Raw genomic sequence first — 23,262 nt, 5'->3', positions numbered from 1 at the left:
ATCTATATATATGTATAGATACTTATACATGCATACAGATATATATATATATAGAGAGAGAGAGAGAGAGAGGCTTTCAGACTGAACTTTCAATATTGACCCTGGTGTTCTTTTTTTCTCATTTTGAAAGCCTTTTTCTCCCATATTAATGTTTCATTAACACTACTGTTTCATTATTTATTTAAACAGAAAAACAACCAATGTATCTCATAAATAATATGACCTCAAACTATCTGTTTTGGTGATCCTGAAGCAAGGCTCAACTCATCAATATCAAAAAGAATCCATTCCAAGAGCCAAAAGATTAAGGAAGAAAAATAAGAGCTGTATATGACCTTGAAATATTGAAATTTAATCAAGAAGCCACAGATATAATGCTATTACTAGGATTCTGTATCTGCAAAGTCTCATTTCAGTCATATTTTGATGGTCCTATTGGATTGCAGACCTTTTGCCAGGTCAGTCCATAGCAGAAAAATATCATTTTGTTAAAAAAAGAAACCAAAACAAAAAAGTAGAAGTATGGAAACATATTTTTGGTGTGATACATATACCCTTTTTCTGACAGTTACTTTTTCTCTGAAAGAGTTGTTTTCTCCCTGATGAAAGAACATACTAGGCCGATGTGGATACTTGTCAAACATTTTATTTGTCATTCACACTAATTATGATACTGAATTTACAGAGGAAACTGTGGTACAAAGAAAGAAAGAAAGAAGAAAGAAAGTCTTCATTAGAACTAACGCAGCAGTCCAGCTGCTCTGTGTGCTAGTTTTAATGAATTCTCCCGTGGCGCTGGACACAGCCATCCCTATGTACAGCAAGAGTCTATTCTGATGTGGTATCTAGAGACTTCCTGTAGTGGGGGGAAAAATCTACCCTATTATCTTTTCCTATCTGGTTCCAAAAAACAGCAATCCTGTCCTGTTCCTCCCTCTCACCCTCCCAAAATTAAAATCCCCTGCAATCGAAACAAAAAAGCAAACTTCCGGAACCTGTTAGTTTCCCCTTCTGGAAATGTTCAGCATGACAGTGTCAAGGGAAAATGTGACTGTTGCAGGATGCTGCAACATCTGTTTTGTAAACATAGCCAGCAAATGCTGAACAAATGCACTTTGATGCCATTCTGATAGGAGCACATCTCCCGCTGTGTCCTCCCCTCAGACTTTCCCCACAGCCACCTCAGACTGAAAGTTTAGTTTTTGTTTTAAAGAAAGATGTAACTGTTGAGCCCAGAATACCACAATTAACCCACAGATTTTTGCACATTCGTTTCTCCCCTACCACAAAAAAGTGAAGAGTGTTGAATAGAGACCATGCTATAACTGTTTACAAAAGTGAATAAAACGTAGTTAATCTTGAAGCCTAAAATAATTGGGAAAGAAATAAGTTTCACTACAGTATTTAAGCAAACACAAAGTAAGTTCATTAAAAACACAGAAAAGTGAAAAAAAGCAGTGTAATTACAAGCACTAAATATTTTGCTATGAAGCTTTTGAAATCTATTTACATACATAAATACAAGTAACTCTGTTGATGCAACCCTTTTGGGACAAGGAGAAAAATGCCAAGTGATCGGTACTGACCAAGCATGGTTAACCAAAATAAAATACAAAAATGTTACAATGCAGGAAAACAAGCATTTTGCTCAGATAGAAAAAGGATCCACTTCTCCTGAATCTTCAAATACACCAATAGAAAAGGTCACCCAGAAAGCAGTAATGAATGTTTCAAGAGCGCAGGCAGTTCGGAACACTTTGGCAAAGGCTGTGGGCCATTTGGAGGAAAGGGGTTTTCTCCTTTCCAGCAGATAATTTGGCATAATTTTACAAATCAAATCCTTCGTAGCAAGGATGCACCCTGAATCTTTCCTCCCCCTTGCACTTAAGCTCCTGTACATCGCCCTGGAAGTGTAGCAGGAACTGTTGAAGTGGGTATAAATGTTGTTTGAGAGTAAAGTTATGGGCCTTACAGCACATAAGATCTGGGCCCAGTATTTACTTTGAAGTTGTTTGGTATGGCTGCATCTGGACAAGGAATTGTGTCTTGTGAAAGGAACACACAAGCTGATAGTAAGGATTGCCATTAACTGCATTTCTGTAGGGGAAGTTACCTAAGGCACTCTGCTGACTGCAGCTTGTGAACAGAAGCACAATAGTTCTTTTTTGGTTCCATTCGGTTACGGGGATGATAAAACTACATAAATATATATATTATATATAAATATAAAAATATATACTTATATGCTATAATTTGGAGACATGTGAATGGAGGAGATGCTTTATCCAAATGTCCTCTTTCTGCCTGATAAGTGCTCTTAAGATACAAGAGGAGTGACATGAGAGCATTTTCATAGCCTCGAAGATCTTTCTTTGCTCTCCTTAGTGGACAGGGGATGGCTACAAAAATATAGATTTGAGTAAACTGTGGTTTCTCCTAAGCACTTATGTGAATACACTGAAACCCACAGTGATTAAACAGACTGATTCTGGCGGTGCTGCTTTGTGCTGTGCTTGTCATACACATCGAGGTTAGACTCACAGGTTTAGTTGCTGGCAATTACTACAAGTGAGGCACTGGGAAATCCCAGGGGCTTTTTATATGTCAGTAAAGACACAGGGTAAGTGTGGTGACTTGTTCTGCAATTTCTCATCCTGTTCAAACCGGGAAGAGTAAAATTTAACTTCACTTCCAGGTCAAATGTAAAGAAAATAGATGTGTAAACATAAGAAACGTTCAATGGAGGGTCTATTCTCCAGGGTGAGAGATGCCAACTCCTCATTCTTGTGAATCCCTGATCTTTCTGTTTCAAAAATACTGTGGGCTAGAAGGGGACAAAGGACTTTAGCAGAAAGCAGGCTCTTGTTGACAGGTGGGCCTGGGAGTGTACTGACCATATCAACTGGGCTGGAGTCACCTAGCCACGGCAGCCATGCCCTCTGTGATGAGGCATCTGTCTCCTCGGAAGTCCTCCTCTCTCCCTCGCTTTGGGGTTCGCACTCACAATACTATGCACTTGGGTGGTCCAGTCACAAGGCAGATGTGAGAGCTGTAGTAAATTATGATCTTAATTGCACAGAGACAGAGATATGCGAGATGTATTCTGCAACAGAGCTACTGTTTAATGATGAAAGATTTTTTTAGGCTACTGAAGAGGTGAGATTCCAACTATGTAAATGTCACGAAAGCAGGGTCTCTATTTCTGTATTCAGCAAGGTCTCCATACTTCCAAAATAGATCTTAAACTGTTCTGATATAATTTTGATGTTTTCTGCCTTTTTTGTTCAGAGCAAACTCTAGAAAATTATGAAAACTATTACACCAAATGAAAAGGACAAGGCCATACATATATTTTAACAAGAGCATTTTGAACTTTTGCTGAGATCTCTTGAAACACTCCCTATTTTCTGCACAAAAATGACCTTATTGACAATGTAAATTCTTCAATTTGTAACTTTTCAATACCAAAGTGCTACTGCATCTGACTTAAACAAAGAAGCAAAATTATATATAAAAAAAAAGAAAACTTGAAAAACAAATGGTTTTAAATAAGTCCAGCTGGTTTGCTGCCTGCAGCCAAGGATCTTTTTAATTTGAATCCTTTAAATTTTTTTTAAACATCAAACATTGATCTGAAGTCCTGCTTTCAAATACTCTCTGAGTTGACCTGCAATTGTTTCACTCATTTAAAGAGGTACATTAAATAATAATCAGGTAATTTGGAACGCACACGTGTCAACATCAGCAGTTTGTAATTAATGAGTAGTACAACAACTGCCTTCAGACCAAACCCTCAAATAAAATAGTGCCATAAACTTTACAGTGACATCTGATATGTTTGTGCTGTAACGATGGGCAACCATGACGACTCTGTATTAAACATGCAGTTAGTATAAGCCTTGCATATTTGCTACAGGACAGAATATTGTATGCATCAGTCTTAAATACCCTTCCTCTTCTCTCAGAAGATGGTGACAGAAGAACCGTTAAGGCCCCTTCTTTGCTAGCCTGCTTTCCAGATGAGCTAGACACCTCTGTTCAGTTCAAGTTATTTTGTGATGCAGGAACTGATCTATTTTCCAGCGGAATGGAACGTGGCTTTTGTACTCCACAGAAATCTTGGCTCTGCTGAGCTGGGAGCAAATTCACTCATATTCCATTGGAGTCAGGACTTCACCCTTGCCATGCTAACTGCATGTTGGCTTTCTCCTTTGAAAGCCTCAGAGGCCTCCACCGGTGTTGTTAGGAAGCCTGGACAAGCTTGGGAGCAGAATGAGTCCTACGGGGATCTATTTAGTTAGGGAATATTGAGTCTGCCTTACAAAATATGTACACCTTGATTACTGATCCTGAGGGTCACCACTGGTGACAAAGGAAAAGCAAGGAAGGAGTAGGGAGAGATGACCCAACTGTGTGAGAAGGCATAGAAATTCACAGGGATTTTGGTGCCTAAATCATTTCAGTGGGAGTTGGGCACTTAAATGCCTTTGAGGATCTGAGGCCCTGTTAGCTGAGTAAAATGAGAGTGAGATAATTGTAAACAATATTTCTAGGTATTTAGGAGGTCACTGTACCCATCGTTATTCCAGCCATTTTCAATGTGATAAATTTGACTTTGGCTGCTACCAAAAAAAAGGCAATTGCTGATCTTTTTTAATATAGGCGTATTTAAATAATAATAGTATCAACAAATACGAAAAGTCTAAATATCAAGCATAAATATCAATGAACTCATCAAAGTAGTACAGTAGTTGAAAATGACCCAAGGCTGTAGCCGTTGTATTAAAAAAAAAAAAGTCCAAGAGAAAAAAAGTTAAATTAACTCATTGAAAAGGGGGCTGATTCTTTCAGTTGACAAAGCAAGAAAGAAGCAAGCATGATGGAAACAAAAAAAAAGAACAAAATATTTTTCTTTTTGCAATTTATAAGGTGCCAAGAGAAATAAAACAAATTAGATGTAAAGCACGACGAGCTGCATCCCTCCCCCCCCCAAAAAAAAATCCCAAAAAACAAACCCCAAACAAAATGAACCCCAGCAATAAAAAATTCCATATTCTTTGGAATATACAACGTGGTTAAAAAAAAAAAAAAATTAAGAAAGAATGAAGTCCAACATATAAAACCTCTCATTCACAGCATTGCTAAAACAGAAGCGTTCACAGTTTCCCTCTGGGAATCTTCCTATACTTCCTTACAGTTAATATGTCCATAAGATGCAGTAAACTCACTAAGATTTTTTTAGGTTTTAAATCTTAAAAATAGAAGTGAACCAAAACTCTCTTTAGGGTTGTGGAGACCTTCAAGCCCAGGCATGCTGGAAAGCCACAGGCCTGGAAACAGACTGGGTACCTTGCTACCCACCCTCACTACCTCTGGACCACCAGCTCAGGCATCCTCCTTTTCAGAAGCTCAGTCCCCCGCAAGGGATGTTTTGCCTCAGTGACATCGCTTCGACAGGGGCTGGCTAATACATGCCACTGCTCCTGGGAGCGCTGACTTCTGGAGGGTTTGCTTCTGAAAGTGATGTATGAACTTGGCAGGGCCCATAAGCAAGATGGGTGTTTATGGGATACCTACGGGCACCGGGAAATGGAAAGTACATGAGTCCTCACCCATAACTACTTAAAATTCAATCAGTATGGTCGCCACACTGCTTCCTCTAGCCTGGCTGTGGTTGCCATGTTAGTGGGGGAGTTGCTGTGGCTCCCTTCTGCCTCGACCACATCGCTTTGGTTGGGGAGGTTGGGGTTGAGAAGTGTCGATCCCGTGGAGGCATTGGTGCAGGGTGGGTGGATGCGTGGGGGAGACCGGTCTCCCCCTGAGATCATGGAGAACTGATAGGAGCCGGCGGAGGTTCCATAGTAGAGGTGGTAGGAGGGCGAGCTGGTCTGGAACGGGCTGCCCTGGGCCTGTGACGAGCCAGGGTAGGGAGGTGGGAGGTAAGTGTGGTATCTTGTGGCTGTGGACATGGCAGACATACCAATTCCTATTCCTGAACTGACAGGCGTCGGCGTGTAGGTGAATGCTCCCGGGTAGTGCATCCGAGGGTCAGAGATGGAGGGGAGTGCAGAGAAGGAGCGGTCAATGCCCACCCGGGGGTCACTGAATGCCGTAAGCTCAGAAGCACCTGAATGATGGGGACGAGAGAGAGAGAACTGTTGAGCTGGCATAATGGAGGCTCACATGTTTGAAGCAATAACCAACATACAAACTCTGGCCTACAGCTAACCAAAGCAGCCAGAACAGAGCTATCCCTCAGCTGCTCTGGAGAGGCACTGTAATGTTTGTAGGTCTGGATGTTTTGGATTAATTTCTGTAAAGCAGCAATTAAAGAGGAGTGCCAAGCTCCTGCCCTGTTTTTTATGTGTATGTATTCACTCTTAGAGACCTTACAGCACATGGAATTATTTATACTTCCAGAATGTCCTCATACTCAATGGGTGTGTGAGGAAGAGGGACACATATCTCAAGCTGCTTGCCCAGCCTCACTTGACTTATGAGGGACACTGATGAGACCTAATTATAAATTGTCCAGCTTCTGCATAGTCCCTCATTGCACCCAGTTTTGTTTGCCAACTCAAATGGGAAGCTCCATGGACCAGAGATTGTCCCTCAGGTACATGAACATGCACAGGCAGTGTTTATACACAAAGGCTCAGCCTACGTCTCAGCATTTAGAAGCACACTTCCCCACTGACTCTCAACACTACCAAAGTCTAGATAAATCAGGTTCACTTAAGGTCTCCATATCTGGGTCCTCATATAATGTCTCCGTAATTGTTACTAACTGCTCCAAATATTGGCTCTAATGAGTATGTAATAAAGGACAACAGTAGTATTGCCTTTTTAAAACAGAATGATGTATTTGAGGGTTGGCCTTTTTATTTCCTTTCCTTTGTGCTAGAAGCCTTTCCCACCCTGAAAAGTGAAATGTTTTCTAGGACAGTCAAATTCTGCTCCCTGCTGTCGGACATCAGTGGAAGTATGTCCAGTCCCACCGTTTCCTTCCCCGGTGCGCAGGGATTAAACAAGCAGAGCACATAATGGCATCTTTAGGAAGGATCTTCATCATGACTCAGATTAATGGAAGGTGTCAGTCCCTGCAGCTGGCAGCTATGCATGATTAAAATAACAACAATAATAATTAAGAAAAAATCTTTCCAGAAGACAACTTCTTCTATCAGACAAGGCGTGGAGTCTGCAGAAGAGGAGCCATGTGCTGAAGGAAATACTCATGAAGAGAAGCAGAGAGAAAACAAAGCTCTTGGCTCTGACTGGATTTAAATCTAGAGCAGACACACTGCAGCGCCAAGTTCTGAAAGCTCATCAGCGACACAGCCAGCACAACTTGATGAATCCCTATAAATTTCTTAGAAAAGCTCTGACGCATGCTGTATGCTTCCTTTCTGACTTGGCCTCCCATATTTTTCTGGAAGATTAATGGGACCCTGGACACATTTCCTTCCCCTAGACCCCAGCACCTTTAGATTTAAGATGGCAAGACACACTATGGTATAGAATGGCAGGAGCTTCAGAGTAGCTAAGGTTGAAGGTAGCATCTGACAACCTGCCAGATTTTAAACGGTACTTCCACACCTCATTCCTGAGAAATAAATGAAGCTTCTCGAAGCTGCCTGGACACATCACTTATCAGATGAGGGTTTTTTCTTCTCAGTTTGGCAAAAAGCAGAATAATGAGACTTACTGTCAAGGTACTTCAAGCAGGTCCTATATTTTTGCTTTTTCTTGTGAGGCACTGTGTCTTTATATGGTAGGGCCTAGAAATTTGCCTTTTGTTCTGGAAGGAGAAATTTCTTCTCTAGACAGCAAGGGTGTGTGACAGTAATTGGACTGGGATGAAAATACTGCAAAATTTTTTTCTAGGAATATTGAATGACATTTTATAGAGATGTAACACTTTGGAAGCATTAGAAAGAAGCCCTTAAGATGTGTAGAGATGAACCCCCATGTACAGAATTCAGACAGGAAAGAAAAGGATACTGACATGAATGGAGCTCTTCTAGGTTCCTTCTCAAGTGTTGAAGAAAATATGCCTGCCATGAGGAAAATCACTTTGACACGGGCACAAAATGCACCGATACGCCCTAGCGCTCGTGCTCTACCTCCATGCTCACCATGTAACACCAAAGAGACACAGAGTGCAGTTACTCCACATTTACATGTCTGTCTTCTGTTAGATTGTGCATTCCTGGGGCAGCTACCTTGGCTGCCTTTGGTGCTCATACCGTACATGGCACAACAAGAGCCCTGCTACGCAATGATGACATTTGGGCACTACGGCAATGCAAAAAATATTGCCTTTCAAAATTGAGTGCATTCACTTATTTGAGTGCAACCTCAGTCGCCACATTGGTAAAGGTAAAATGTGATTAACATCTCCATTCAGTCTGAGTCACCTATCTACACCTACAAGTACACATGCATCAGTCACTCCTGTAGAGGGTTGGAAAATCAAAATAGGTGGTAAACACAGATTTCAGAAAATACTGTCAAGAAAAAATACTTCTCTAAGTAAAAAACTGTATGAAATCAGTGACTTTAATTTTTCTGGTTACTATTGTAGAATCTCAGACTGGTTTGGGTTAGAAGGAGCCTTAAAGCTCATCCAGTTCCAACGCCCATGCCACAGGCAGGGACAACTTTCACTAGAGGAGGCTGCTCAAAGCCCCATCCAGCCCCCAGAGATGGGGCAGCCACAATGTCTCTGGTCAACCTGTTCCAGTACCTCATCACCCTCATGGTGAAGAATTTCTATGAAGAAATTTCTATGAATTTCTATGAAGATCTTCATTCATCCTTCTCTGTTTTCTATGTTTCTGCATTTTGCCAGTGGAAAGGAGTGCAAAGGGAGGGAAACACAGGACAGAAAATAAAAACAGAGTCTTTTCATTTTAAAAGAAGAGTGTGTCAATAGAGAGTTTTATAGACTTTTTTAAAACAAGAAATTTCCTACATTCAGCTATTTCTAAGATGTAATTAGCACCCAGACCTAACAAATAATTTAATTTTGGTGGGCATCATTCCTGTCACTCTTTCAAAGCAGGCTGTGTATGACAACAATAGAACAGGCTGGAGCACGTTCAAGTGATTCTCTCTGATCTTAGAAGAAGCTCTGAGTATTCAAATGAGAGCAATATGTGCAGCCAAAGAAGATATGCTTTCAAAAGCTGTATGCAAATCTGAATTATATGGCTCTCATTCCTGCTGTTGAACACACACATATTGGTTCAATATGTGTGGGTTAGAGTCAGCAGATGGTCAGTTGAATATGGTGGAAACCTGGGGGGTAGCTTTCACTTCCATGCTGTATTTTCACGTTGGCTTGTAAAATTCTGCTGTACAATTTGATGAAAATGTGACAAAACAATCCAGTGCAACACTTAAAATGTCAAACCCCACAAGCCTGCAGTCAGTGTGTCCACCCATAACCTGCTGTGCTGTGGTCTGAATTTAGGGCAAGGGAAGAGAACATAACTGAAATATCTGTGGCATTCATTTCTCGGTAGATAGGACAGCTCTTCAGCATGCCGAACTATCTTTATAGTTCCATACATTTCCAAAGTGCTGCTTTCTCCTCTTTCCATTTCTTTTTGACAATGATATATTGGGCCCCAAACCAAATTTCTTCACTCTTTGCACAAATCCCAGGAAAGTGCTAGAGAAGTCTTGCTGCAGGGGTTGTGCAATAGGCTTCACTGCAACTGGGGGAAAGCTGTGGCAGCATCCTGGGACTTTGCAACTGGTTTGCACTGGAGTCAGCCGCAGGGTCTTGGTGAAGCCCAGCACAGAGGGACTACCTTTTAGGTACTTACTTGACAGACGGCTGGAAAGCTCTGCGGTGAGGGATGTCATGCCGCTAGCCCTGCCAGGTGATATTGGCGTGGCGGGGTGCACGGAGGGGGTGGCAATGGAGCCCAGGTACTGGTAGGACTGGTCATAGGACCATGGTGGAGATGGCTGTACTTGCCTTGTATCTGTAATGAAAAAGAGACCTATAGGCTGTTTTGAATGACAAAACTTTGCAATCAAATATGTGAACCAAACCACATGGTGGAAATAGAAACTTAAATGCCAAGGTAATTACATTTCAGTTCCATAACCTCCTTTGTCAAGAGACCTTCAGATGAATTGCTTTCTAAAATATTATTTGTGCATCTGTGAGTTTTGATGGGTTGGGTTTTTTTCTTGTGAAGCTTTTTTGGTATTTCACATTGATGGTGGGCAGGGAAAAGCGGTCAGGGAAAAGCAGATTAAGCTTTCCAAGGTGAAAGACTTTTCATTGCTGAGATGCATTAGTATTTCAGGCTGCGTGTTTGCAGAACTTTTAGCCAAAAAGGCATGTGGTGCATGGCACCAAGGAGACAAGATTACTGAACTGTGAGGGCTTCTGTGCAGATGTGTAGGTAGAGAAAAACAAAACGAAAATATGCATAGGTGAGAGAGACAGAGAAGGAGAGTGAAACTAGTGTCCTCCAAAAGACAGATGCCTAAGTGGGCAATTAGGACTGGGGAGTCGGACTTCCTCAATCTTCTGAAATTACCAGGGTGAATAAAATGACCAGGTATTTTGTACATCTATTTTGTATATGCTAAAACACAGAAATACAGTTCACAGAGAGGGATATATCTACTAGTAGTGGCTGAACTTCAGAAACAGAAAGCCTTAAACAGCCTCTATGGCTCTGCTAGGCTGAAAATGCAGACAACCCGTAAGTACAGGCTTTCTGTAGAAACTGCTGCTTCTTGGAAGCAGAATCTCAAAATGCACAGATGCATAAAACATTCACAGAAAAACACTAACCTATTATTTTAGAGCCACACGCCTAGTTTGGCTGACGTTTGAAATCAGAGATGCACAGCAAGGAGTTTGTCCAAACCAGTTGCAAAAATGCAGAAACAACTCTTTTCTGCTTATTTCATCTTTGCATAGGAAGCTGGCATTTTTCAGTGTATACAAGCGACTAATTTTTGTATAAATCAAAGTGAGAAAGATTCCCCCCCCCCCCCACCTACCCAGAAATCTTTTCCTATTTATAGTAAATCTTTTCTAGTCTCTTCAGCTCTAAGAGCATTCTCCATCAGCTTCATCTAGCTAATTGCCTTTTTGAAAAAAAGCAAATGTTGGATGAACTGCATGCAGATAAAACTGATATCAGCATGGAAGGGAAATCTCCCAAGTCTGAGATGAAGGACTTTGATCTTCCATCAGAAAGCCCATCTGGAAATTATTATTTTGTTGTGCTTTATGGAGATGAGTTTTACATTTTGTTTGTTTCATCTGTTTAGAAGGGAGGATTTATAAAGCTTTTTAAAAAATAACTAGTAAAGTCACTTGCAGAATAAAATAAAGTCTTGTAGAGAGCTTTCTGCTGAGTAACATATTCAAACTCAGATATTATTAATATTTAATTTTTTTTCAGGCAGACTTCCTTAAAAATAAATTCAGTTGACTCATGCTGTTTTAAAAGCAACATCCAATTGCATTAAATGGACTTCAGTAGAAACAAACAAAAAGACACAGGCACAAAGCCTGTCTTATTCTGACTTACAACATCATCTCATTGTTAATGTATGGTCAGTGTTTATTAAAGATGACAGGGAGACAGATGAGGGAATTCAGTCTCCAGGGTTAGCATTAGGATAAATACTACAAAGCGTCAACAGAGTAAACATTTAATGGCATGACACTGTGTTTCAATTCTGAAATGGGGTTAATTAAATAATTACTCCCTCATTTCAGCGCAATCCCACTGATTTCAGTTCAGCAGCGCAGGCAAGTACTAGAATCCTGATACTGGGAATCCTGATCCCCCTTGCGGTAAAGCGACCCCAGCCCAAGGATGGAAACCCCCTTGGCTTGTCTTCCTGCGCTAGGAGACTAAATGTTCTCTGCCAAGGCCGATGCTTCAGGTGACAGAGCCTCCCCTCTGTCACCTCCCTTGCAAGGGCTCTGTTTAACAGGGTCACTGCAGAAGCCGCAGAACCTCTTTGGCTGAAAATGTTTTATCCCGTTTTCAGATGCTCTGTCCTTAGATCCTAGCACTGCAGAGAAGAGGAGAAAAGTCTGCTCAGAGGGGTCTGGGTATGCTTGAAGGGGATACTGCCATCAACCCTGTTTTTTATGCTGAAAGGAGAGAACGTACTCTCTGTTTTCTCCTGTTACAAACTGTCATTACATGGCAGGGCAGCTCTTTCTACCACTTTTCTCCTGTTTCCTACATTGCTGGATCTTCAGGGCAAGAGACATGGTTTTGTCTTGTGCCTTGCCCAGCACGTGTGGGATCCTGATCCATAAAACAGACCCAAGTGCAATAAACACATGACCAACAAACAGTAAGAAGATGCAGAAAAAGCCACAGCAGCCACTGCAGCAGCAGAAGAGGAACCTTGTCATGGGTTTACTGAACACTGACAAGACTAAATTGAAATATGGTTTATTTCTGTTAGTGCTACTAGAATTGGCTTTGTGCTGTGTCCTGACTAGAAACTGCATAATGGGCCAAGTCCATGTCTCGTAACATCCAGAAAAAGGCTACTAAGGTACCTGACCTGCCTTATCCATTTGCTGCTATTACTGACCTCTGGGGTACTCAAAACAGTGACAGACAGCCCAAGAGACCCCCATTATTAATCTCCTCATCCCATTAAGTCTTCTTAAGTGAAAGTTCAAAATACCAATCAATTTTCCATCTCTGTACCTGTATTCTCAATCCCTGTATTGCTCTTAAAGATTGGCTTTTTGACATCAGACTGGTTAACCAATTGCAATCTGTATAGTGATGTTAATAGAGAGCATTATATTATATACACATATTAAAGCAGGTTGTGCTGAATAACCCCAGGCATCACCTTTGCTGTTTTTTAATAACAAGTGGAGGAAAGTATCATTGTAATAGCATTTTTATGGCACCATTTCAGTATCAAGAGGCAGATTCAGCTCCCAGTAAAGGCAAGGTTTGCATTTCCAGCAGCTTCACTAGGATCTGGATCAGGGGCCTCAAATAGCATTTTATTTTTGTGATATCTGCTTTTCTTCAGCTTTCAGGTTAACCAAAATTAAACTGGAATGGGTTCAAATTTGCCACAGGACCAGGCTGCACAAAGAGTCAGGAAACATTTTCTGAATCCATCTCTTTCCTGCTTTGAAAATAAGGAGGTGCACATCTCAGAAGTCAGTAGCTTGGCATGGGGAACTGAATGTGTGGCTTTGTGCGGCTGCAGTTGGTTTGGAGAAAATATGCTGCAAATAAAAGGGAGCTGCTTCCCAACTCAGAATATCTGTGAAGAGATTTGCAGGGAGAGCTACTTCAACAAAGGGAAATAGCAGGGCTTTGGGTCCACACAGTTTTAAAGCTGAAGAGGATTCCAAAATCGTTTCAAGAGCTGATCAAAATAGCATGAAACCAAAGAAGTTGCTGCAGTGGGTGATCCGTGCCCAATCCTCCCAGTATTCCTCCCATTAGCAAGTACTTTCCATTTCTGGTTTTTATGGTGTGAGAAAATGTATTTAAAACATGAAAACAGTTATTAATTGCAATAAAACACTCCAGGGCGAGAATTATGGTGCAATAATTCACACCTTGCTGCGTAGTCACGAGCTCTGGGCTTCTAGCCTCATGCCTAACAAGCTATTAAGCAGAAAGTATTGAACCATCTTTCATGCCTCGTCATGTTTTATTGCTGCAAAAAGGCTGCGTTCGGCTTGTTGTTTTTGGTAAAAAAAAAAAAAGAAGTTGTAATTAAGCTGTACAAATGTTGCATAACGTTTAATAGTTTAATGAAACCGGCTTTGGTCAGAGCCTCGGCGGAAAAAGAAATCAAGTAAAGATACGAAGAGAAGAAAGCCAGTGTCCCCGCTCCGCGATGCTCCCCCTGGGCCTAACGTCAGCGCTGTGCCCGTGTAAAACGCAGCTCCCGGCCGCAGGCGGCGGGCTGCTCCGCCGGCCGGGGTCGGTAGGTGGCGGCGGAGCCCGTGCGGGCGGCTGGCAGCCCCGCGGCGCACACCCGCCTGCCGGCCCCGCTGGGCACGGCTTCCACCGCAGCCGCCAGAGCCTTCACACGGCCTTTGTGAGCGCCTGGTGTCCGATCCCACCCGGGATGCGGCACAGCCGCTGCGCTGCACTAGCATCTCTGGTAGGACCGGCCACGGCCGCCGTGCTTATCAGGGGGCACGGAAGACATGCCGACACCCAGACCCGGAGATAGCCTTGTAGGGCATGGTTAAGCAGGGTGAACAAATACTTGCAGGCAATGGAGCTGTCCTAGTGTGGCACAGGGCATATTTTGGCTTCCAAAGTTGTTGTTGGTACTCGGTACAGAAAGATGCTCAGAGCACAAGGTAAACAGTGACAGTGGTGAGACACCGGCAGAAGTTGCCCTGAGAGGCTGTGGCTGCCCCATCCCTGGCAGTGTTCAAGGCCAGGTTGGATGGGGCTTTTAGCAACCTCGTCTAGTGAAAGGCATCCCTGCCCATGGTAGGGGGTTGGAACTGGATGAAATTTAAGGTCCGTTCTAACCCAAACCATTCTGTGATGGGTCAAGACCTTGGTCAAACCCACAGCGTATCTCCTGGAGCTCATGCAGAACATCATTTTGTCTAGAAAAATGATCCTGAGCCTAAGGGACATAGCTATCCCTGGGACAAAACAAACATGAAGTCCTGGGATTCCGTTTCTATGTGATTCTTTTTCACAGGGTAACACGTGTAAAAATGTAAAAACAGCACCCCCTCTCCCTCCAGAAGAAAACGCTGAGGTGCTGTAAGGCACTTGGAGGGTATAAATCAGCAAGTTTCAGTGGGACTGAGGCGATTCATAGTATCAGGTTGGTCAGGATGTTCCTTGAAATGACAGCAAAAATGCCTGTCACCTAATAATTTCTATAGAACAAATATAACAAATCTATACCAAGCTGTCTAAAAGAAAGATCCCGTAACATAGAATCATAGAGTCATAGAATAGTTAGGGTTGGAAAGGACCTCAAGACCATGTAGTTGCAATCTGATTGCCATGAGTAACATCTTATATTCTGATCAGAATATTATTCTTTTTAACCGTATTAAAAGCTTAAAGCTTAGAATTCAAATCAGATAACAGGTTCCACCGTACCTATGAGTTGAAAGGAAAAATGCCTATGCGGATGTACGTGGCTTGCGCTGGACTGGATCCCACACAACTCTGAATGTGTTTTCTGCCCTTGGAGCACAGAGAGAGACCGCTCTGTGTGTGTCACTGCAGGTCAGACATTGCTGCCTGCTCCCAGCCAAGAGGCGCTGCGTGGCCAAATCTCAGTATGATACAGCATGTTCCTGGAAGCTTCGGAAAGGAGCAGCAGGATGTGAGTCAGTACACCGTGGCGCGAGCAGGATGGTTCCTGAGCCGGCAGCAGCCCGAGAGGGAGCAGGTATGCCTTTGACTCAGCCAGGCTGCCCGTCTTTAAACCTTCCCCTTTGTGCTGGGCTGCACTTGCACATGGGCTGCCTGCACATCCTGCCTCACCCCTCTGCCTCAGAAATGGCACCTGCCTGTTTGAGAAACTACCAAACTACCTTCTGCAAGCATTTGTTCCCAAGCCAGGGTAAGGGGAGACAGAGGAGTCAGCCCTGTGTACCGAGCAGCTAATTAACCACTGTGTCAGTGAAAATCCCCCCATCCTCGGCCCAGCGAGATAAATTGCGAAATAGCCGCTGCTGCTGCCAGACTTTTTTTCTCAAGTTGCAAAAATTTCTGTCAGTCAAAGCCCGAAAGTCGCATAGCATCGAGCCTTGCAATTCCTCCGCCAGCCTGGCAAGCACTTTAAAGGCAGCAACTGGCAGAAGACGTGGGGTGAATGAAAGCTGGGATTAGTTTACTGGTGTCAAACTCGGAGGCAGACAAGGAGTCGGATCCTTAACTGCTTTGAAAGGCTTTTCTGAGTCTGCGATTTGTCCATCTTCCCCCCTCCCTGGCCTGATTTGCTAATCTTTCCAAAGGGAAACAGTTTTTATGGTGTGACTTTCCCTTCCTTTGAGTGTAAGGCAGGAATGGTCTTGATTAGACTTGTTCATTCAGAGAGGTGTCTTGCTTAATATAGGAAATGGACTATGAGCACAGAAATACTCCATGCAGCTTTGTGCTTGCGAGAAAGATGCCGCCTGCCTAAAAACTTCAGTTCAGCCTTTCCTCCTTCCCCTTTCTGCCAACATTTCTTACATGCCTGTTTCTGCCTCTTCATCCCACTTGCTGTCTTGCATTGCCTCCTAGCTCCACCACTTTCATGAGAAATTGAGAGAAGTACAATGGACCGTGGTCCTACATGAGTCTGATCTAGTCCCTCTCTGAAGCATGGCATCTGAAATGACTCAATCTCACTCCCTCACTCACTCAGGACCCAGCAAATCCTCAGCCTAATGCAGCACTGTGAAAAGGTGTGTCATCTCCCGGCAGCTGAAAGAATTAGTCAGTAGCTTAAATAAGGGGGACTTTCCAAAGGACAAGCTCATCACTGGCAGTGGCAGCAGCCACACAAGGCTGGTATTCTCATACCTCTCGGTGCTGGAACATGAGGAGCTGGAAAATTACAGAGCAAACTGTAAAATTCCACCAGCAGCCTCTTCACCCTGCAGGGCGCTCTCCCTCCGGGTGCCAAGCTGTGGAAGCCACTGTCACACCACAGAGCCACCTCCCAGCACAACAGCTGGGAGAGCGGCAGGTTTCACAGAGGTGGGTACAAGCTCTGATTTGCCGCTAGGGGAAGTTCTTTAGAGCTTCCTAATTCCCACTGGAAATTTATAGGAGATGAGCATTCAGACCTCTCTATGGCCTTGAAAAGCCCCTCTTAGATTGCTAACAGGTGACAGGACTTACTCTGATTGAGAACAACAGTGACAGACATGTTGAGTGTCTGCAACTTTTCAAGGTGGGGGGAAGAACTACCCAAATCCACAGCTATTCGCTGGAAAAGAGAACTTTTGGCAGCAACTTCCTTTCTCGGTGTTTGCATTCATTTTATTTCAATATTAATGTGGTTTTGGGGAGTATTGCAAAGGCTAGGGAAGTCCTAGAGGCATTTGAGCCTCTAAAAAACCTCTTGTGGGATAGGAGAATTGAAGGGGTTTCTTTACACTGAGGCACCGCACTCCTGAGAATAAAGAGGAAAAATACCAGCCTCAAGCAGAAACCTTGCAAAAAAACAGTTGCCGAGGCTGTTTGTTCTATTGCAGTGCTTAATGTTGATGCAGAACTTCCCAAAGCATGCTAGGTGTTGCATGGACATATAAGTGGGTACCAGCCCCCGAGAAGGATGAAGTGTGTAGTAAAGATGACCATGGGAAAAGAGAGACAAGGAGTGGTGTGATTAGGTGCTGGTGAGCAGAGCACCACCTCTACTTTTCATTTGGTACTTTGCATTCAGTTTCTGTGTATCCTTTACCCTGACTCATCTTCCATGCTAGCTCCTTTCTTTTCAGCACTACACTAGAAAGGGTCTTGAGGACAAAAAAAAAAAAAATGCAAATCTGCCAGGGCCTTTGAGGATGTCTTCTAGTGTCTAATATAGTGAAAAACTGAAGTCTTACATGAAGATTTTTTGCTAGCTTTTCTTTAGAAATAGATGACAGGAAAGGAAGAAAACCAAATTAATGCATCCTAATCATTTATTTGAATTTCCTTTGCTGTCTTCATGTCTGTGGCAAGAAACTCAGTGCTCCAGTCATAGAACTACTTTTAACAGTTTGGGTTGGAAGTAACTTACAAAGGTCACCTAATCCACTTCCCCTGCAGTGAGCATAGATATCTTCAACTACACCAGGTTGCTCAGAATGGTAGTAAGACACCTGGAGATGATACCAAAGACAACAGGAGAAAGCACCTGTGCTAGCTGTGTATATTTTGGGGCTAGAACATGAAGTGTGTATTCCTTCAACTTTAAAGTTGTCTGAATGAGCTGCCTAGACTAGCAGAACCCTATATGCACCATGTGTCACAAAGAAACAAGTAGTGTTTTAGGAATTGTAACTGCCTGTAGGGTGGGGGTCCCGTAAAAAGCCTCTCAGGTCTCATTGCTAACTTGGTGCCAGAATCAGGAAGTTCAGACAACTCCAAATTCCGAACTGTGAAAACTCTGATTTCACAATCACCGTATGTGCTGCCCTAGCAGGTTAGTACATAAGCTGCTCAAATGAAATATAAACCATCTCTCTTCCTGAGTAAGCACACTCCTTCTGGGCTGGCGTCACTGCCGCTTTGAAGAACATGATGGCATTATGGGCAAACTGCAAAGTCTCTGGGTGCCAGTGACATGCAGAAGTTGGAAGGCTGAGTTTTGCAAATTAAGGATGCATTGTTCTTTGTCTTCGAGGTATGAGTCACCCCGGAGAGCTGCAGTTATTTGTTCAAGAGGGAGACTCCATTCCACCACCCGTCCTCCTCTTCCCTCCCTCTCTGCATCAACAAGGAATGAAGTAAAAGAATTCAACCTTGACTTTCCACTCTTTTGGCTCCCCCGGCAGAGACATGCCACCAGACTCGATGTCGCTGTGGTGTTCTCTCCTATCTCCAAGTGTACTGCTAAAGCACAGAATGAAACAGTGAGTAAATCAGGAACAGATATCACAGAAATGTTGGCGGTGAGCAGACTTCACATTTTGTCCTGTTGTGCCCAGGCTGGGGGGTGGCACAGTGCAGAAAGCTCTGTTGCTTGGGTGGAAGGATGCCAGTACAAGCACATATATGTACGTATATGCACATACACAAGTGTGCATGCACATACACTTGTCAGCTTGCTGCATGGCTCTGTAGTTTCCTCTGGCTTCAGCGGTACTAAGGAGAGAGCAGGTAGTGTGCTGCTGCTGGGAGAGCGTATTGATCTGTGGTGACCTGTACAGGGACTATGGGGTAGGGCCTGCTGGGGAGTTACTGCTCCCTTTTCCTTCTCAGTAAATCCACAGCTAGAAATCACATCCACCCTGAGGCTGGAGGGGAATCACATGGGGACTGTGGCAGCTTCCCCTGACCTACTGCCACAGTAGGCAGTATGGCAAACCCCGCAGGACAGTGGAGCGCCTCTGTTTCTCTCCCACTTGCTCCTTCCTCAGCTTCTCCCTTCTGCTGCTCCAGGTCCCAGCTACTACCCTCCTCTTTACCTTTCCCTGAACCACTGTAGGTAGGTGAATGCCTCTCAGGTAATTCATTCCTTGATCCTCACACTGCCCTCCGAGGAAGGGTATGATTGTAATCCTTGTTTTAGCAGGTGGAGAACTGATGCAGAAAGCAAAGCTTCAGTTCAGCAGAGCACTTGTGGCACAGCTCAGCACCTGTCTGAGTCAGAGCACATGCGAATTACCTGATGTCATCCCGGCAGGGAAAGTTCACCTGTAACAACAGCTTGAGGGAAAGGTATCTACTTCGTGCTAGTTAGCTCACATCCTGAAAGCAGTCTATCTGCAGCGTTGGGCTCAGGTGGGGTGCAATGCTCACTGAGAAGCAGGTCAATTAGCCCATCTCACTGCTGGTGAGAGTGTCTGCTTTCAGCCTGCCTTGGGCAGGTATATCGTGCCCTGAAAACACAGACACAGGACTAGGCTGTTAATTGTGTAAAAAGTATAATGCTGACTCCTGGTGTCCTGGCTCTTGGGGAAGGATTCATCCTACCTGAGAGATCTACAATGTAGGTGTCTACCTCTGAGCTACCTGTCTAGACTCTAGACTTTATAGCCAGCAGGGTAAAACAGACTCTTGTGAGGTGCAAGTAATTTCATCCTAAGGGAGACATCTAAGCCAAGCCAGGAGAGTGAATCACACCCAATGAACAGCTGTTTCTCTCCCCAGTTGCAAAGATACCAGATGACTATGTCAGAGACACACAAAACATGGATGCCTAAAGTTAGGTGAAATGAATCACAGCCTAGTTACACCTCCGAAGTTTCTCTTTCATGGGTTGGAGCAAGACCAAAGGAAGTGGAGAGATATCTCCTGAGCCAGGAGCTGGAAGTCACATTGAGTTTGCAGATACAAGATTAGCTGCACCTTCCTCTCTAGGACAGTACCCTTCCTGTCTGTTTACCTGACCCTGCTGGTCCTGGGAGGGCATTGCTGATCATCGAATCATAGAATCATAGGATAGTTAGGGTTGGAAAAGACCTTAAGATCATCTAGTTCCAACACTCTGGTGCTCAGCCATTGCCTGAGTAGTATTCTGCCTTAGGATGTTCAAGAAGGCAGTCATGAGTTCATGTCACAGTGAAACCTAGCTTTGAGTCTATGTTTCAGCATAATTAGACATGAGGCTGGAAGTTCCCTGGATGGATTATTCCCACCAGAAAACCAAAAGAAAAGAGCTGAGTTGAATGAGGAAGTCTCTGCAGTCCACTGCTAGACACAGTGACAAGGGATGACTGCAGTGTGCCCTCAGGTATCTTGCAGGTTGCTCATGATGATGTGAAGTAATTACCCCGTATTAAAGTTCTTTAGCCTACAGATAAACAAAAAGTCCTTATCAATCTCTTCTTTTACACTTTCAGTGCTTCCTCCTTTTTTTCAACACGAAAGCAGTGGAAGAAAAAACTCACTCTCTGGAGCTTACAGTCATTTTATCTACCACAAAACACTGACCTTGATGTGAACTAATTAGGTTTGCAATAGATTATTAATACAAGTTGGTAAAGTGAAGTTTTGTCAGTATAAAAGAGGCCTTTGAAGATAACAGCCATTTACACTTTCATGATCTCATCCCAAGTGCTCAGAAAAAAGCCTATAAACTAATAAAGTAGAATTCATCCAGGGGCACTGCACACACAGCAGAGTATCACCCTACAAACCCTTATTCAGGATGGCAAATGAAATCTGCTTGGATTCTTTTAAATTCCAACACAAATCAGGATTAAAACACCTTTTGGTAATAAGCAGATCTCTGATGATCTAAAGACACACTGGTTCATTTTACTGACCTAGAGAAAGTAAGTGACATATCAAATGCAACCTTCATACTTTAACAACTGAGGTCACCTTGAGAAAAATGATACTGAGCCCACTGGTATGAAACCTCCCTCCAGATTGCAGCTTTGATTTACAAGGTGAAGTAAGGTCTTCGGTGTTCTTCATGTGAACATATATTTGTGAAGTCAGTTTGACTTAGAACGATGCACGGGTATTTTTAAAAAGGAGGTAACTAAGAAACTGTTGCTCATTATAGTACTGAACTAAAACAGACTTGTTGAAAACTTTTTAAATGATCTGCTCCTCTAAACTGTCAGGCTGGTTTTGAGGAGATCTGCAAAACCAAAATGGAAAATGAGTCAAACCCAGAAGTATGTGCTGAAAGCCCCAACTCACTGGGTTGTCAGGAGCATTCAGCCCAGAAATACATTAAAAATACCATTTAAGAAATGCTTTGCTTCCTTTACAAAATCCCTTGGCACTTGCTCTGTAGCCAAGGAATGCAGCATCCTGCCGCGCTGTGGCCATCACCGATTCCACTCGACCTAAAGCCCTGGCGGGTGGCAGCAGAACATCTCTCCTGACTCCCCCCTGAACCAGAGAGGCTGGAGGAGTACAGCCAGGGAAGAAGGGTTAAAAGGCAGGTAAAGACTGATCTCCTTGTTCAACCTTTTGCCGCAGTTACAGAAGCAGGAATGCTCAAGACATGCCCTAGGTCTGAGTAAGCTTGCACATTCACTCTGCTGGCTGTATTTAAATGTTATAATGATTTATTTCAGAGCAAGCCAGATCTAAATATGAAGGACAAAAGATAGAGGCCTTGAAGTTAAAAGTGCTTCTCTCTTTAGGGCTACTAAAGAAACCAAGCAGTAGCTCAGCAAATCACTACACAGATGTGTAGTACGTCCGAAGCACAGTGCCAAAAATGAGACCCCTGAATAAGCAGGCACAGGGCTTTGAGCATGCAGGACTCAGCCAGCAATGCCCTAGACACAGGCTCTCCATCAGGGTGGTCAGGGAGAGGTCTGCCCCAAACAAGGAGGGCAAGATAACATGTGCCGCCCATCAGGGTAGCGATGCCTGGAGGAGACCGGGGGGCCCCTGCTGATGCCCCAACTCCTGCACACCTCCCTGCCCCGTCTCCTGGTCCCTTCCCAGTGCAACCAGGCTGCCTGGAAACTGTGCACTGCAGCCCCAGACTTCCTGAACCTACACCCCAATCATGATTTCTGGTTTGTGTGCAGGCAGGTGTTACCAGAATGGGTGGAGTGAGGAATAACAGTGTTGAAGGAAAGTTGTAATCCGGTATAGAAAAGAAGTGTCAACACATGTCAAATGTTGCAAAATGTCCCGTTGTGGAAGAAATAGAGTAATTCCCAGTATTAACCAACAAACAGCTGTTGTGCTGCCAGGCTGAGGAAGATTTCTTCTTGGAATAGGATATGTGTGGTGTTTTATACAAAAACCAGTTTTGTTTCACTTTCTGTATTAAACATCTTAAAAATGAACCTTTAATGCACTAAACACTTCTGAACGGCTTGAAAGGTCTAACTTGCTATAACCTCTTTTCAAATTACCCCCTGTGACTGGCCTGCCTGCTCAGAAATACCATGTAATGTTGCTGTTCCCTGTTAGCAGTTACGAACCTGTGAAACTCTGACACATCAAAAACTTGGAAACTTAGCTAAACACAGCTAAACTCAGTGAATGTGCTGAACTGAGCAGCTTGAGACAACCACGCCGTGGCGAGTAAGATCACAGGTCATCATTATAAGCAAAAGGAACTTTTTCCCATATAAGAAACTATCTCAAAGCTAAACATAATTATGATGCGTAAGCAAATCCTGAATAATTATTTAAGTAAGACCAAACAAGGCGTTTACATAGAAATCCAATGGGAGGGCAAGAAACGACGTACTTGTAGGTTATAGGTTGTTGGCTTGGTCAGGGAGAAAAACTTTCAGAAATTGCCCTAACTGAAGTATTTTTTATGTCTACATTTTCACAGTTTTAAAAATTGGCAACATTTTGAGACAATTCATTGAAATTCAACCAGAGATATGAGTATTTGTTGTTGTTGTTGTTTTGCAGTTGTTGATATTTAGGGCCTGCCAGAGAAGCAAAACAAAAAACCCCTTCATTTATTTGTGCAGCTCTTTAATCCGTTTAAATTAATATGCTTTATTACTCATTTTTTCCCCAACATGATCCTAAAATGATCACTTAGCTTCACTCACATTAGGCTCTCCTGCCAGTGAATTAAGTATGAAATGGTTTATTCCCCTGCTCTCCAGCAGCTCTTCCCCCATCCTCACATGCTCATTTAGAC

General features: G+C 43.3%; 1 protein-coding gene across 3 annotated transcripts in view; it reads right to left on the bottom strand.

Annotated features, from left to right (window-relative positions):
* Positions 1–3,050: 3,050 nt before the first annotated feature.
* RUNX1 (RUNX family transcription factor 1) overlaps positions 3,051–23,262 on the bottom strand; it is a 168,952-nt gene continuing 148,740 nt past the window's right edge. For all 3 annotated transcript variants that reach the window (XM_061453609.1, XM_061453607.1, XM_061453608.1), the window contains 2 exons: positions 9,834–9,995; positions 3,051–6,127 (listed from right to left, as the gene is read on the bottom strand). In XM_061453609.1, coding sequence (XP_061309593.1) covers positions 5,634–6,127; positions 9,834–9,995 — 656 coding nt within the window. In that variant the 3' untranslated portion in view covers positions 3,051–5,633. The remainder of the gene's footprint in view (positions 6,128–9,833; positions 9,996–23,262) is intronic.

Source organism: Pezoporus flaviventris, unplaced genomic scaffold, assembly GCF_033815535.1.
Source record: "Pezoporus flaviventris isolate CSIRO_AGI_PZ_B2104156 unplaced genomic scaffold, CSIRO_AGI_Pfla_v1 ptg000015l, whole genome shotgun sequence".
Taxonomy (NCBI): Eukaryota; Metazoa; Chordata; class Aves; order Psittaciformes; family Psittacidae; genus Pezoporus; species Pezoporus flaviventris.
This window is presented reverse-complemented; position numbering and strand designations above follow the sequence as displayed.